The sequence below is a fragment of the Dromiciops gliroides genome, chromosome 3, assembly GCF_019393635.1.
Source record: "Dromiciops gliroides isolate mDroGli1 chromosome 3, mDroGli1.pri, whole genome shotgun sequence".
NCBI lineage: Eukaryota > Metazoa > Chordata > Mammalia > Microbiotheria > Microbiotheriidae > Dromiciops > Dromiciops gliroides.
In genome coordinates this window covers 283,270,181-283,287,335 of record NC_057863.1, presented here as the reverse complement: position 1 = coordinate 283,287,335, position 17,155 = coordinate 283,270,181, and the positions used below count along the sequence as shown (strand labels likewise).

The following is a 17,155-nucleotide window of genomic DNA, read 5'->3' as shown; positions in this document are numbered from 1 at the left end:
TGTTTTGTTTTCTTTTGTTTTGGTGAGGCAATTGGGGTTAAGTGACTTGCTCAGGGTCACACAGCTAGTGAATGTTAAGTGTCAGACCAGATTTGAACTCAGGTCCTCCTGAATCCAGGGCTGGTGCTTTATCCACTGCACCACCTAGCTGCCCCTCTTCAGTTCTTTTTGACTCCAGACTTGGCCAATTTAATAATACTATTCTCAACTTTGTTTCTGTTGTCCCAATGTTCTATTGATCAGACACCCTGTATATTCTTCTCCATTGCCATCATCCTTTTTGTTTGATCATACTCCCAAGGTGCTTAACTCTTTCAGAGAAATTTAAAACATTAAACCAAGTGGGTTCATTACAAATTCAGGTTTTCTATTCTCAACCTGTCCCGTCACAACTGCAAGAGGAAATGTTTTTTTTCTTCTTTAGTAACTATCCCACTCTCCCCAGAGGGTATTCCAAATCTTCTCTTCTGCATAAATACTCTAGAAATTATTGTCTCAACTCATCACCTCCACTTCCTTGTTGTTCTTTAACTTCTCAGCCTCTTGTGCTATTGCTTTTTTCTGCTGTTTAATAATCCTTTATTTTTAAAATTTTTCTTCTTTCTTGTTGTTTTTCTTCATTCATTTTGTAAAAATAATAAACATTTTTATTTAAAGTTTCGAGCTCCAAATTTTATCCCTCCTCCTCTTCCTCCCTTGCCCCTTCTCTGAAGGAGTTAGTAATAAGATACATGTGCAATTATGCAAAACATTGCCATATTAGTAATTTTGTATGAGAAAACAAATAAAATTTTTAAAAAACAAAATTGAAAAAGAACATGCTTCTGTCTGTGTTCAATCAATGTCAGTTCCTTCTTTGGAGATGGATAATATGCTTTATCATTTGTCCTTCGGGATTGTCTTGGATCACTGAATTGTTGAGGACAGCTAAGTCATTCACAGTTCTTTATCAAACAATATTGCTGTTTCTGTGTACAATGTTCTCCTGGTTCTGTTCACTTCACTATACATTAGTTCATATAAATCCTTCCAGATCATTCTGAAATCATCCTGCTTGTCATTTCTTATAGCACAATAATATTTTATCACCATCATATAATACAGCTTGTTTAGCCATTCCCCAATTGATGGACATTCCTTTGATTTCTAATTTTTAGCCACCACAAAAAGAGCTGTTATCAACATTTTTGTACAAAGATGTCTTTTTCTCTTTTGGGGATAAGTTTGGGATATAAACCTATGAGTAGTATTGCTGGATCAAAAAGTATTCACAGTTCTATAGGGATGTTACTTTTGACTTTATCATTTAAATGACACTGAATCCATGTTTATCAACTGCTTAACTGCTAAATCTCATGACCTTTTCTTAGTTCTCACTCAGCTTCAGCTCTGCAATTTTTTTTTTTTAGGTTGTTGATTCTCCCCCTACAAACACACCTGTCACTATTCCCTGCTGATTCTCCTCCAGCTTGCTTGACTGCTCCTTCTTGGTCTCCTTTTGTGCCTTTTACAACTATCCCTCAGGGATCTCTTCTGTGCTCTATACATTCTTTCTCCACTGGTAATCTCATCTGTTCCCATGTGTTCATTTTTATACAAATGACTCCCAAATGAATATATCTAGCCCTAATCTCTCTCCTGAGTTCCATCCATACATAATCAACTGCCTGCTGAGTATCTCCTCGTGGATGTCAAGAGACATTTCAGATTCTAAATGTCTAAACAGAATTCTTTATTTTTACCCCTAAATCTATCCCTCCTTAAAAGTTTCTTTTTTTTTTCTATTGAGGAAACTTAGAGTTATCTTTGATTCCATCTTTTCTGCACACCCTGCTATCCAATATATTGTCAATAAATATTGATGCTAATACCAGAATGACCTTCATATTAAATGAATTTGTATATGTACTTTCAAAGAGGGATATATATATATGTATGTATACACACACACACACACACATATATATATATATATAAATTTGCATGTGTATAAATATGCTTCATCATTATATAAACATGTGTGGACATATATATATAAATTAGTGAGGGATATCAACAATATAAAGTTGCAGAGAGCTCAATCTGCATGAGAACTATGAAAAGGCAATGAAATTTCGCACTTAATATCAATAACCTTGGAGGATTCAGTTTCCTTTGAATTTGGATATATACATGTGTGTGTGTATATGTGTGTGTGTGTGTGTGTGTGTGTATGTGTGTGTGTGTATACACACAGACAGATGAGTGGCCCATGCTATGGATGAAAACCTTAGGACCATAAGAACCTCCACTTTCCCTGAAAGTAGTGACTTTGCTGGTAGAATGTCAAAGAGTTAACTTAGAAATGATTGCCTAAAATAAAATTATCACAGATACAGGGGTACCCATCTTGAAATAACAGAATAGTGAATTTGCTTTTACTCCTTTTTTGACTTATTCTTTTTTCATTAGTGCTTAGTGAGTTCTTTTCATCTGAGAGGTTTTTACATGTATGATTTGGATTGGTGAAGAAAGAGCTGATGCCAGGAAACCATAACATTAACCTAAGATACTCCATTAACGGTTTTTCTTTCTCTTTGAATATAGTTCAGTAATTTTATCAATATATTTCATATATATGTATATATATACATGTATATATATTTATATTTCAAATTTTAAGACAAAATGTTTCAAAGATGACACAATTACAATGTTAATTGGAAATTATTTATATATGTATATTATGATATATATATAATTTTATGAAATACATTTTTTCTAACAACTATATCTTTGGGAATAAATATTACTTAGATAATTTTTTTGTTTATAACTATCTTTTTGAGCAATAAAGACAAAAAGGATCTTAGGCAAATGAAGGATAAAGTAATTATTTTAAGTTAATATTTTAAGGAAGTAGTATTTCATTAATTTAACATATTAATATATTTTATTTAAAAAAGAAATTGATGTAAAATTTACTCTAAAGGTAAAACTATCCATTTTAAGCAGTGTGAATATGATTAATTATTCTGGTTTGCCAGGTCTATTTTGTCATTAATAACTTTCATTTGTCCTGAACTTTTTTATATTAATATAATTAATATAATTCCTTTTTAAAACATTTCATTAAAATGTATTCATTCTAAGAACTGAACTATGAGCTTTGCTGTAATTTAGAGATAAAACTATGATGACTAATTAATATGAAGTAGAAAAATAAAATACTTATTTTAAGATATATATGAAAAGTTTTCTATTCAATGATCAGCATAATAATAAATTCCCTATTCAAATATATTTTCTCCGCTGCTTCTAAAAGATTTCTGAAAATATGCTTCCAAATTATTAAGGTACAAAAAAATTATGAAATTCTATGATGTAAATCATATGTCCACCAAAGTATCCAAATAGCTACTTTTTTACATTTCTTTAACCCCAAAACCTCAAAAAAAAGGTTTATTTATAAGATATACAGTGATTATTGCTGAATCTAAAAGATAAGGAGATACTCTAGCACAGGAAAAACTCTCATGATTTTATACTAGAGTACTTAAATACTTAGAACATTTCTACTCTCAACCAACTCTGCACCTTTTACAATGGACACAAATCAGTTTGAAGGTTTGGAACTCAGGATGAGTTTTTCAAGATTATACTACAACAGTGATTCTGCCCAAACCACAGACTCCCAGAAAATTGGAAGGCAGGACTCTATACAGCCACAGAAAAGAATCAAGGAGAGTTATTTCAACAGGAGGAATGTATGGTTGAATAAGGCAGAACGTATGCATATGCCTTTCATAGAACCACTCTTGCAATAAATAAATCTTTGAATTCGGAATTACCAGGTATGCTTCAGCTACATGAGTATGTAAACTACTTGAATGCAAAAGTCTGGTGAATGTGTTCAGCTGTCTTGACCAGATGACTATTTGTAATGGTTGAAACGGACAAACCTTTTTAATCATGACTTACCTTGGCATGTGGCATCAATATATTCACATACTGACACAAACAATATAGGTACCTTGGCTAGGAATTATATAAGTAAAATGTTGATTGTTCAGGTTCTGCTTCAAAGTTGTTCACACTAAGACATCCTCCCAAAAAGTAAAAGACTTATTTTTACAAAAATATTTAAAGCAGCTCTTTTTGTAGTGGCTAAGAATTGGGAAGTCAAAGGAATGCCCATCAATTTGGGAATAGCTAAACAAGCTGTGGTATATGATGGTGATGGAATATTATTGTGCTATAAGAAATGACCAACGGGATGATTTCAGAAAGATCTGGAAGGATTTATATGAACTGATGTATAGTGAAGTGAACAGAATCAGGAGAACATTCTGTACAGAAACAGTAATATTGTTTGATGAAGAGCTGTGAGTGACTTAACTATTTTCAGCAATACAATGATCCAAGACAATCCTAAAGGACTAATGATGAAGCACACTACCTCCAAAGGAAGAACTGATATTGATTAAACACAAACTGAAGCATGCTCTTTTTCACTTTCATTTTTTCTTTTATTCAAGCTTTTTTATAAATATACGAAATGACTAATCTGACAATGTTTTATAATTTTGCACATGTATAATCTATATCTGCTCATCTCCTAAGAGAGGGGCAGGGGAGGAAGAGAAGAAGGGATAAAATTTGGAACTCAAAACTTTAAATAAAGGAGTATTTGCTGAGAAGAAAAAAACAACAGGAAAATTGTCCACACTGAACTGAAGATGTTACTTCTAATCATGATGTAAAAAAGAAAAAAGGGTATTAGAAGCTTTTTTATTTTTAGAATTCACAAAAGAGAAAAGAAGGGAGTTCAGAGGGAATAGATCAACAGGAAAGCTTTGAAAGTAACATGTTGAATATATCATATACTTTTTATTTTATTTTAGTCCCCGCTCTACCCTTCCTACATTCACCCTTCACTCCTTATCTTCTTCCCTTCCTACTTTCCTGTAGGGTTAAATAGATTACTCTCCCCAATTGGATGTGTGTGTGTGTGTGTGTGTGTGTGTGTGTGTGTGTGTGTGTGTGAGTGTGTGTTATTTCCTCCTTGAGCCTGTTCCGATGAGGTTAAGGCCTTTGAGCTAATTCTGTTTTCTCAATTTTTCTTCCCCTCTCCCTCCTCAACTCTCCCTGTGAAATCAAGCAATTCAATATATGTCATACATGTGATGTTATGCAGAACATCTTCACCTTCCTCAAAAGCTTTTTACAGCTCCTTCCCCCAAACTTCCTTCCTTTTCCTGTTCTCCCCGCCCCCATATCCTTCTCCTCCCACTTTTCCTCAGGGCAAAAATATATTACTATACCTACTTGAGTATGTATGTTATTCCCTCTTTGAGGCAATTCTGATGAGAGTGAGGTTCACTCACTCCCCCACTCCTTCTCCCTCTTCCCTTCACCTCCATAAACTTTTTTCTTGTTTCCTTCATGTGAGCTACCTCTCCCCATTCCACCTCTCTCCTCCCCCTTCCCCCTCCCCCAGTCTATTCCTCCTACCCCTCAACCCTATTTTAAAGATGTCATCATGGGTTGGCTTGGTGGCACAGTGGACAAAGCACCAGCCCTGGGCCCAGGAGGCCCAGAGCCCAAATCCAGACCCAGACATAAGACAAACCACCCTCTTTGCTCCACAAAGAACAAGGATACACAAAAAATAAATGCTTTACAATTACCATCCCTTCATATTTCAGTTCAGACCTGTGTTCTCTGTGTATTCCTTACTGAAAAAGTTCTTATGAGTTTGAAGTATTATTTTCTCATGTATGAATGTAAAAAGTTTAACCTTTTAATTCCCTTGTGATTTCTTTTCCCTATTTACCATTTTATGATTCTCCAGAGTCTTGTATTTGAAAGTCAAATTTTCTATTCAGTTCAGTTTTTTTCATTACAAATGCCTGAGTCTTCTTTTTCATTGAAGTCCCATTTTTTCCTCTGAAAGGTTATAGAAGTTTTGCTGGGTATGTGATTTTTGGCTGTAGTCCCAGTTCCTTTGCCCTCTGGAATATCAAATTCCATGCCCTCTGGTCCTTTAATGTAGATGCTGCTAGATCTTGCTTTATCCTTATTGGAGCTCCACAGTATTTGAATTAATTTTTTTTCTAACTGCTTGCAATATTTTCTCCTTGACCTGAGATCTATGGAATTTGGCTATAATATTCCTGGAGGTTTTCCTTTTGGGATCTCTTTCAGGAGGTGATCTGTGGATTCTTTCCATTTCTATTTTAGCTTCTGCTTCTAGACTATCAGGGCAATTTTCCCTCACAATCTCTTGGAGGATGGTGTCTAAGCTCTTGTTTTGGTCATGGTTTTCAGGTAGTCCAATGATTTTCAAATTATCTCTCCTGGATTTGTTTTCCAGGTCAGCTGTTTTGCCAAGGAGATATTTCACATTGCCCTCTATTTTTTCATTCAATTGGATTTGCTTTACCATGTCTTGGTTTCTCATAAGGTCACTAGCTTCCATTTGTTCAATCCTAATTCTTAGGCAATTATTTTCTTCTGAGAACTTTTGTATCTCCTTTCCCATTTGGCTTTTCATGCTGTTGACTTTTTTCTCATGACTCTGCTGCATCACTCTAATTTCTTTTTCCATTCTTTCCTCCCTCTCTCTACATCTTCCTTCTATCTTTCCTACTTTCTTTTCAAAGTCCCTTTTGAGTGCTTCCATGGCCTGAAACCAGTTCATATTTTTCTTGGAGGCTTTGGATATAGGGGCCCTGAGGTTGTTATCCTCTTCTGAGGGTGCACCTTGATCTTCCTTGTCACTGAAGAAACTTTGTACAATTCTCAACTTTCTTTACTTGCTCATCTTTTACTTGACTTTAAACTCTCCACTGGGGCTCCCTGCTCTTAGGCTACACTACTGTCCCCAGCTTCAGAGGGTCCCAGGGGTTTTGCTTTGACGGAGGGCAGGTTTTTCTCTTGCCTGGCCTGTTCTCAGGGCCAAAGATAACCTCAAGCCTACTTACTAAATAACCAACCAGCAAAGCTTTCTGTGGTGTGGTTCTTAGTTCAGAGGAGCCTGTGCCCCTCCCTGACCTGGGCCTCCCACTGCTCAGGTTTTTTTCCTGGTTCCATGCTGAAGTGGGACAGCCAAATTCTGCCCTAGTTTCTGCTGATACCCCTGAACTTTCCCCCTGGACAGCCATTCAGCCCCCTCACCCAACCGCATGCTCAGTTCCAGAAGATGCTGCTGCTGGAGCTGATTCAAAGACTCCGGGGTAAATTCCTCCATGTGGGTGCCTGGGGTGTCTGTCGGAGAGATCGCAGTGTTGGACTTTACTTGTAGCCCAGCATGGCCCCCTGTAATCTATCTATAGCTGGAAAACAATCACAGCCCATATTTTTGTGGGGTTTTCTGCTCCAGGGGTTCTTTTATTGCTGTTTTGGGGGTAATTGTATCAGGAGCTCTGTGTTTAATGTCTTTCCTCCACCATCTTGGCTCTGCCCCTGCCCCCTTTCTCATATACTTATTTTTTTTTTTTGGTGAGGCATTTGTGGTTAAGTGACTTGCCCAGGGTCACACAGCTAGTAAGTGTTAAGTGTCTGAGGCTGGATTTGAACTCAGGTCCTCCTGACCCCAGGGCTGGTGCTCTATCCACTGAACCACTTAGGTGTCCCAGCTCATATACTTTTTTAAAAGAAGTAATAGAGACTCAGTTTTACATATAATCTTTTCTGTTCTACTTTGAGAAAACATTCTCTTTTTATTAATTAAATTTCAAACAAATCTGTTTTAAATAATAACTGTAAATGAGAATGTGATGACTTCAACCATTAAACAGAGGAGGATGGTAGAAGAATTAGGAAGTTAAACTAGGCAGATTATTTACAATAAATATACTTAAACATAAATATGTATGTGTAGTTTAAATGATAAATTAGCTAAGCCATTATGGTCTCAGCAGTATTCCAAAACATGACTTAATCCATAGAACATGATATTGGGAGACAGGATGAGGAGAGTTCAAATCCTGTTTCAGACACTTAAAATGTGTATGACCCTGGTCAAATCACTTAACCTCTCTATGTCTTAGTTTCCTCAAGAAAAAATTAGGTTAATAACAACACCTACCTTACAATGTTGTGAAGATCAAATGAATTAACATATAAAGCACCCCATAAAGTACTATGCAAATGCTAGCTTTTATTATTATATTAAAAATAAGGTGGGGCAAGCATAATCTCAGGAAAAGAAAGTAAAATGGTTATATTTAAGAGAGGCAAGGGGGGAAATTAAACTGTTTCAAGATACCATAAACAGTGATGTAATCATAATATTAAATATGGATGTGCCTATGATTTTGATGGTATAGGGGACTACCAGTAAGGAAGCTTCCTTTACCAAAGCACATCAAATACCTTTTTCTTAAGTGACTAAATTTAAATAAAAATTCACTAATTATATAGCAACTTAGTATTCAAATACAAATGAAATGAAATGAAATAATAGTAAGTAAAAAATGGTTGGTTATTTAAATCTGACTCTTATTCTTAAAAAAAAAAAGTAAAATAAAGAAAAGTTAATTATATGAACACCAAGCTAGAAAATTAGATTTAAACTTTGAGATTAATCAGTAGAAATATAAATGAATATATCTATTTTTAGCACTGGATAGCACCTTTGCCAAAAATAAACTTATGTTATATAAAAAATAAAATAAACACAAAAAGACGCAGATTATAAACCTCCAAACAATAAAAAATGTAATCAATAAAGAAAATAATATTAAATGACAATTAAATAGTGGCTCAATTTTATATGTGTGTACATAGATTTGAACATTTGAACATATATATGTGTGTATGTTCATATGTGTGTATATGTTCAAATGGATTTCTGAATTCATTGACCAGAAGTATGCCTTTCAGTGATGCAAATCACAATCCAGTCATACCTTCTGATCCTGTATTGGCACTTTATTGTTCTTCAGTCATTTTCAGTCGTATCCAAATCTTTATGATCTTGTTTGGGGTTTTCTTGGCAAAGAAATTGGAGTGGTTTGACTTTCCTTTCTCCAGCTCATTTTACAGATGAGGAAATAGGCAAACAGGTTTAAGTCACTTGACCAGGGCCACGAAGTTAGTAAATGTCTGAAGCCAGATTTGAATTTAGGAAGACTAATCTTCATAATCTTCCAGGCCCAGCACTCTATCTGCTGTACCACATAACACTTTAATGTTCTTCCAAAAGTTGACTGAAGGGAATATAATGTTATATAATAAAGATACACGTGGGGGACAGGGGAGGGATAGATACTTCAGGATGAGGGAAGAGTAGATGCCACAATTTCATTTTTTTAAAAAGAAAAGATCAAATCTAGCCTCAGACACTTGACACTTACTAGCTGTGTGACCCTGGGCAAGTCACTTAACCCTCATTGCCCCACAAAACAAAAAAGAGAGAGAATAGATTTTACCAACTATAGAACAGTGGGTTTGATTTTTGCTGTCTAACAAAATGTTAAGCTCTATTATTAAGTACAGGGAATATATTCTAATTCTGAGAGAACAAGTTTGAATCAGCAAGATTTTTGATTCAAATCTTACCTTTGACACCTAACAGCTGTGTGACCCTGGCAAATCATTTAGCTTCTATGTGACTCAGAGGAGTAAATCCTTGGCAGATAGTCATAAACAGGCGTTAAACCATGTCAGTGGAGAGAAGGGCTTTTGCACGGTATTCCCAACAGTGATTAATTCAAAGATACTTTGAATATTTATGCATTGTTAAGGGTATCATTTCTAATAATGTAGAAATGGAAACAATGATAGACATGAATCAACATGATTTCATCAAAAAGGCCACAACAGAACAATTACATTTCTTGTTTTGACAATTACTAGACTGATAAATCAGTAATATTCTATAGATAAGGTACCTATGTTTTTTTGTGAAGCATTTAACAAAGTTTCCTATGCTATTCTTGTGGACAAAATGATGAGAAATGGGCTTGGCAAGAGTACAATTAGAAGGCTGTGGCATTGGATAAACAGGAAGACTTGAAGTCTAGTCATTAATGGTTCAATGTTATTGTAGAAGGAAGTGACCCAGGGACCAATGCTGACTCTATATTATTTAATATTTTTAACAGTTACTTGGACAGAGACATAGATGGCATGTTTATCAAATTTGCAAATGGCATGAATCTGGGAGGAATTGCTAATAGGTTGGAAGATATTGCTGTGAGTATAGATAATAGGCTATTACATAATAAGATGAAATTTAATAGGGGAAATCTCATACTTAAGTTAAAAATCAGCTTTGCAACGTCAAAATAGGAAGGAAGAATTAGAGAAGATTTTGTCAGGTAAAAAAAAAAGATTTGAAAGTTTTAATGGACAATAAAACAACATAAATCAATAGGGATATAGGATCCAGAAAAGCTAATATGATCTTAAATTACATTAAGATTGGCATGGAATTCATGACTAAAGCTTTTAGAACTGTGGTCTTCAGTTCTGGGAACTTCATCTTAAGGAGAACATTGATAAGCTGAAGAGGACACAATGGAAGTGGCCAGAATCTGGAAGGATTTGATATCATGCCATATAAGGTTTATCTCAAAGAAATGGATATATTTAGCCTAGAGAAGACAATATTTCAAGAGATAAGACCTAGCTATGTTCAAGTGCTTAAAGGGATATTCTAAAAAATAGGAAAGTGAGTTGGTCAGCTTGGCCCCAGCGAACAGAACTAGGCATAATTAGACATCACATAATTAGCAGTCACAAAGAAGCAGATTTTGTTTAGATGTAAGAAAAAAAAACTCCTAACAATTAAGAGTATAATGGGAGGTTAATATTCACTTATCTCCAACTATCTCCAAGCAAAAGTTAGATGAGCATTTGTTGCTTATGTTATAGAGTGGATTCCTTTTTGGATAAATTTGGATTAGATGACCTCTGAGATTCTAAAGTACTCAATTTAAAATATATTTTCCTTTAATGTGACATTCATTTTGAGAGTCTTTCTGGCTCAGATTCTAGCACACATACATTTTTTTCAAACAGTATTAAGGCACTTGGTAAGCTTTATCTTAAACGTGAAGCCATTCTTCTTTCAGGACAACTTTTACAATTAAGCAATAATATACATTGAAACAACAAAAAATGTAGAGAAAACCCACATATGGAAAGAAGAAAACTCAAATCATTGGGTTTCCAATTAGTACACATCACAAGCAGAATACATTTGCTATGAACAAACAACAAGTATATTTCTTTTTGTATGTATCCTTTCTCGAGACTAATAATACTTGTCTCCTGAGGAACTCGTCAGCAGGCCAAGAAGCAACAGTTAGAACCAAACATGGAACAATTGATTGGTTTAAGATTGGAAAAGCAATACAACAAAGGTATATATTGTCACCTTATTATTTAACTTATATGCAGATTACATCATACAAAATGCCAGGATAGAAGAATCAAAACCCAGAATTAAGGTTGCTGGGAGAAATATCAACAATCTCAGATATGCAGATGATACTGTTCTGATGGCAGAAAGTTAAGAGAAATTAAGCAGCTTTTTGATCAGAGGGGAAGAGGTGAGTGTAAAAGCTGCCTTGAAGCTTAATAACAACAAAAAACTAAGATCTTAGTGACCAGTCCCATCACTTCCTGGCAGATAGAGGGAGAAGAAATGGAAGGAGCATCAGATCTTATATTCCTAGGTTCAAAGATCACTGTAGACAGCAATTGCAGCTATAAAATTCAAAGATGCTTGCTCCTTGAAAGGAAAGCTATGGCAAATATGGATAGCATACTAAAAAGCAGACATCACCTTGCCAACAGAATTCCACATAGTCAAAGCAATGTTTTGTTTTGGGGTTTTTTTGTTTGTTTGGTTGGTTGGTTTTTTTCAGGTTGCAATGTATAGCTGTGAGAGTTAGACTATAAGGAAAGCTGAGTATGACCGAATCAACACTTTGGAAATGTGAAGCTGGAGAAGACTTTTGAGAGTCCCTTCAACAACAAAAAGATCAAATCAGTCAATACTTAAACAAATTAACTCAGGCTATTCACTGGAGGGTCAAATCCTGAAGCGGAAAGTTAAATACTTTGGTCACATGATAAAAAGGTAGGACTCATTGAAAAAGACCCTGATGGGAAAGATTTAAAGAAAGAAAAAAAAAAAGGGAACAGCAGAGGATGATGTGGATAGACAGTACCATGGAAACAATGAACTTGAACTTGGACAGACTGAGAGGCAGAAGAGGTGAAAAGGAACTGTAGTGCTATGGTTCAGAGTCATGAAAAGTTGAACGCTACTGAATGACTGAATAATAACAACAGCAAAATTACATTGTTCATACTATTGCTTTTGCTTTTAAAAATCTAATAAGGTATATGGATATGAGAGGTAACATGGTAATTAATCTGACAGTTACGGGCAAACTGCATAGAGTTGAGCTTGGATTCATACCCTACCTCTGACACACACTAGCTATGTGGTAATAGATAAACCAATTAAGATCTCAGTATTCCACACAACTAAAATCATTTGTGCAACTGAATCAATGGAGAGGATTTCAACACTGAATGTGCCCCATAACTGTGAAATTACAGGTCCAGATTAACAGCCACCACCAATGTAGAATAAAGTAGAGAAGGCAACTGAATAGGAGGAAGCATAATGCTGCAGAAATAATACTGAATATAGAGTCAGAGGATCTCAGTTTGAATTTCAGCTCTGCCACTTAGTACTAATGTAACATGAGGTAAATCACTTCTAGACTCACTTTACTAATGTGTAAAATGAAACAGTTGAAATAGGTGATTCCTGAGGTCCCTCCCAGTTCTAAACCAATGACCCCGTGAATCACAAGCTTTCTATGAAGAGAAGAAAACAAGGAACAAAAGAGACAAAATGTGCATCTGGGTTCCCAGTATATTATTGTCCTCAAACTTGAAACTTCAAGCCTTACTCATTTCCCTCCCTGAATTGTTAAGTCACCAGTTAGCTCATGGATCTCCAGTTCTATCAGGCCCCAAGTAGGTCCGTGGATAACTTTACTATGAAGGCAGAATAGCTAAATTCTCATCATTTCATCAATCTCAAACTAAGGCTTAAAATAAATGATAGAGAAAGGGATTAGACCTGTGATTTTACTAGCACAGGGATTTGCTGATCAGAGAACTCCACCCCTAGTAAACAAAGATCAGAGCTTTCCTTGAAATTTAGTAATCTTAGACATTTGTATGTCTCGTCCAAGGTTACACAGCCAGTGTGTGTTGGACAAGAAAGTTGAACCTAGGCTTTTTACACTAATTCTCAATCCACTGTGACATCCCTAATCAAACATAAAAAGTGATAGTTCTGTTTTTAAAACAAAGCAAATAAAGAACAAGAAAAAAAGTTTTTTTTAAGTGAGGCAATTGGGGTTAAGTGACTTGCCCAGGGTCACACAGCTAGTAAGTGTTAAGTGTCTGAGGCCGGATTTGAACTCAGGTACTCCTGACTCCAGGGCCGGTGCTCTATCCACTGTGCCACCTAGCTGCCCCTCAAGAAAATATTTTTAATAAAAATTCATGACTTAAGTAAATCTGTGCTTCCTCAGGCTTCCATCATCTATTATTTTTCTATCATTAGTCAGTTTGGTAAATGAAGTAGAAACCAGTAGAAATTTTGGTGGCTGAGAAATATCTCATGAAAATCTATGACAATTTGATTATTTTCCCTGGATCTTGGGGGAAAGTTGTTTTACATGCATTGATGAAACTCCCTTCATATAAAAGGATATCTTATAAAAATCTCAAGTAAATTACTAGAGTACTAAGATGTAAAATTTTATGAAAGTAGTCTTTATAACTTAAAGAGACTAACTTTGAGATAAGCACTATTAGCCTAATCAGGAGAATTTAAGTCTTAGAAATGATATATTGCGGGGGCAGCTAGGTGGTGCAGTGGATAGAGCACTGGCCCTGGAGTCAGGAGTACCTGAGTTCAAATCCAGCCTCAGACACTTAACACATACTAGCTGTGTGACCCTGGGCAAGTCACTTAACCCCAATTGCCTCACCAAAAAATGTAAAAAAAAAAAAAAAAGAAATGATATATTGGATTGGTCCACATGATTAATGAAACAGAAAATCTTAAGTATTTTACATTGTACCCTTTGCAAAATTTAAACACTAAGCAAAATGCATTCAACTTCCCAAAAACGTTTACCCTATATGTCAGCATATCTTTTGTATAATTGGGCACAATAATGGGCTTCTTGGTCATTTTCCCCACTCGACAGTCTATCACAGCATGATCCAGGGGCAGAGGTTTTTTTCCGATCCCTTTTAGTTCAAAGACTTGTTCTATACCATCTGTTTCATTCCGTAGTTTAAGTGTACCCTGTAACAAGAAAGAAAGTAGAGTTTCAGCTCTAAAGGAATTTTACTTGGCTGCCAAACAATGTCAACTATCCTATTAATCTTGAGTCCAGTTAGTGAAATGAGCTTTCCAGGGGTTACTATCCATTGACTTTCCTAGTTCATGTGTAAATGTTTCGACTGAATTAATGAAGATAAACTTCTGGTGGAAAGCTTTCTTTTTGCTCTTTAATTTTTCTAAATTATAGATAGTATAGGCATCTTCATACATATTGATTATATGCTTGTTTACCTCCACTGTAAAGAAATATGCCTTCCAAGAAAATGCTTTCTGAGCCACTAACTCACCCTAATGAAGAGGAAAAACAAGAAACAAACTTTCTGTCCTAAAATTGTTATTTTTAAAAATCCTGAGAAGACAGTTCATTGACACAATGTTCTTTGGGCCTATTTATTACCCAAAATTAAATATCTATTTAAAATTTGGTAGGGGAAAAACTGTGGAAGTCATACAACAATAAGAAAATTCTTGGAATTCTTAACTTTTCAGAAGCTACATTTACCCATCAGTGATCTAAAATGCGGTATGTACAGTGCATATAAATCATGAAGAAAAAAATAATGGTCTCTTACAATAACTTCACATTCCAGGATAGGTTTGAATGTAAGTGGATATTTGGCAGTTTCTCCTGATTTCACATATAAAACAGAAGGTCCATAAAACCAATCTCCTTCTATAGTCACTATGCATTTCCATTCAGTCTTTGTTTGATTACTCTGAAACAATAAAAATAGGAGATTTTATATTTTATAAAACTGTAAAGTAAAATTTAGACTTAATTTCCTTTCTAGATACCATCAGGAAAACAGTAAAATGTCTTTCTTATCAATAAACAGGTGATATCTGCGTAAAATATCAACTCTTGATAAAGGAGTAAGAGTAAAGTCTCACTTGTTTTTCAATAACAATGATAATTTGACTATATCAAATTTCTCCCTCCCTCAATTCTTGTCCTAGTCCACTAGCACTGGTCTTAGTCCAATATAGCTACCAAAGTGATTTCCTAAAGTGTAGATAAGAATAGATCGACTCCTTCAAATAAAGGTTGATGTCATCGCCACCCTCCCTACCTCCCTATCACCTCTAATGTTAAATATAAACTACTATATTTGGATTTAGAACTTTTTTTTTGGTGAGGCAATTGGGGTGAAGTGACTTGCCCAGGGTCACACAGCTAGTAAGTGTTAAGTGTCTGAGGCCGGATTTGAATTCAGGTCCTCCTGACCCCAGGGCTAGTGCTGTATCCACTGTGCTACCTAGCTGCCCCAGATTTAGAACTTTTTACTACCTCTTTTCACACTATATTTCCAACCTTATTATACATTAATCCTTTCCATGTATTCTCTGGTCCAGCTAAACTGGTCTTTATGACATTTTATCTTACAGGTCCATGCTTTTGAATGGTCATACCCTATAGCTGGAATATACTCCCTCCTTCTGTCACTTACTTTCCTAATTCTGAGTGCCACATTTTTTTTGGGGGGGGGCAGGGTGATGGCAGTTAAGTGACTTGCCCAGGGTCACACACCTAGTAAGTGTCAAGTGTCTGAGGCCGGATTTGAACTCCGGTACTCCTGAATCCAGGTCCGGTGCTTTAGCCACTGCGCCACCTAGCTGCCCCCTCTGAGTGCTACATTTAAAAAGAATTATTGCAAAGTTAGAGAATATCCAGATGAGAGTGACCAAGATGCTGAGAAGTCTATATAAAGTATATCACACGAGGGGCAGTAGAAGGAAATAAAGATGTTGAGTCTCTAGAAAAGATTTGGGGTAACTAAAGTGATAGCCAGAAAGTCTGCCTCTTTGTTGGAGTCTGGACCAGTCTGTGTGACCCTGGTCAAGTGACTTAGCTTCTCAATGACCCAGACAACTCTCCAAGACAGAGATTCTGGGAGAAAAGGGCTATGAGAGATAAATTGCATAATGGTTCCCAACCTGCATTATTAATGGATGTTTCCTTCTGGTTCCCCCAACTACTTTCAGCAAGCTACTTAACCTTTGTGGTTCCCAATTTCTTTATTTTTAAAATAAGGAGGTTAGATGAAAGAGTTTCTGCGCTCCCTTCTTACTTTACTGCTATGAAGCTATACATGTACATTTGTACAAATCATAGGTTTGCATGGAAAAAACCACATACACACAAATGCACACAAATATCCACATACACATAAAGAGAGAGAGACAGAGAGAAATAGATAAATTCTGAAAGGTAGAGGAGAGTAACATTAGGACCAATGTGTAGGAGATACAAAGAAGTAGCTTTGCATTGAACTTCCTTAGAGTTAGAATGATAGAAAAAAATATGTAAACTGCTTCATGAGGCAGAATATTCTCTATCAGTGAAAGCATTCAAGCATATATTTGATAAACACTTGTCAGAAAGGAAAATGCGCAGGGAGTTTCTGCATCCAGAAGGTTGTTAGACTACATGACCTTAAAGGTCCTTTCCAATTCTGAGACTCAAATTCTTCTTGAGTCCTTCCTCTTCTAACTCCCCACCCCACCCCCAACTGAAAATTTGAGAGTTAATATAACACAGCACCCACTATGTCCTGGATTCTCAATAACATATACATCGTAAGTGCTTCTGATCTTTAAAAATCATTTCAAATTAGTTTTTCACATGATTCAAAAACAAAGGTTTATGAATCTATTTAGAAAATCTCAAGTAAAAATACATGTATGGCTGGTCAGGCATCCACCAGCAGTAAAAGTGCCAAGGTGGCTCAAAGTGCATAGGAATCCTAGATGTGAAGGTCTCCTTATATTTCCGTA

The 17,155-nt window shown here is 35.6% G+C and overlaps 1 protein-coding gene across 1 annotated transcript in view; it reads right to left on the bottom strand.

Moving 5' to 3' along the window:
* The window catches only part of CFAP47 (cilia and flagella associated protein 47), an 849,402-nt gene that overhangs the window by 425,886 nt on the left and 406,361 nt on the right, over positions 1-17,155 (bottom strand). The window contains 2 exon segments of the mRNA XM_043993472.1: positions 14,168-14,341; positions 14,953-15,096. Of these exon segments, the coding sequence (XP_043849407.1) occupies positions 14,168-14,341; positions 14,953-15,096 (318 nt within the window).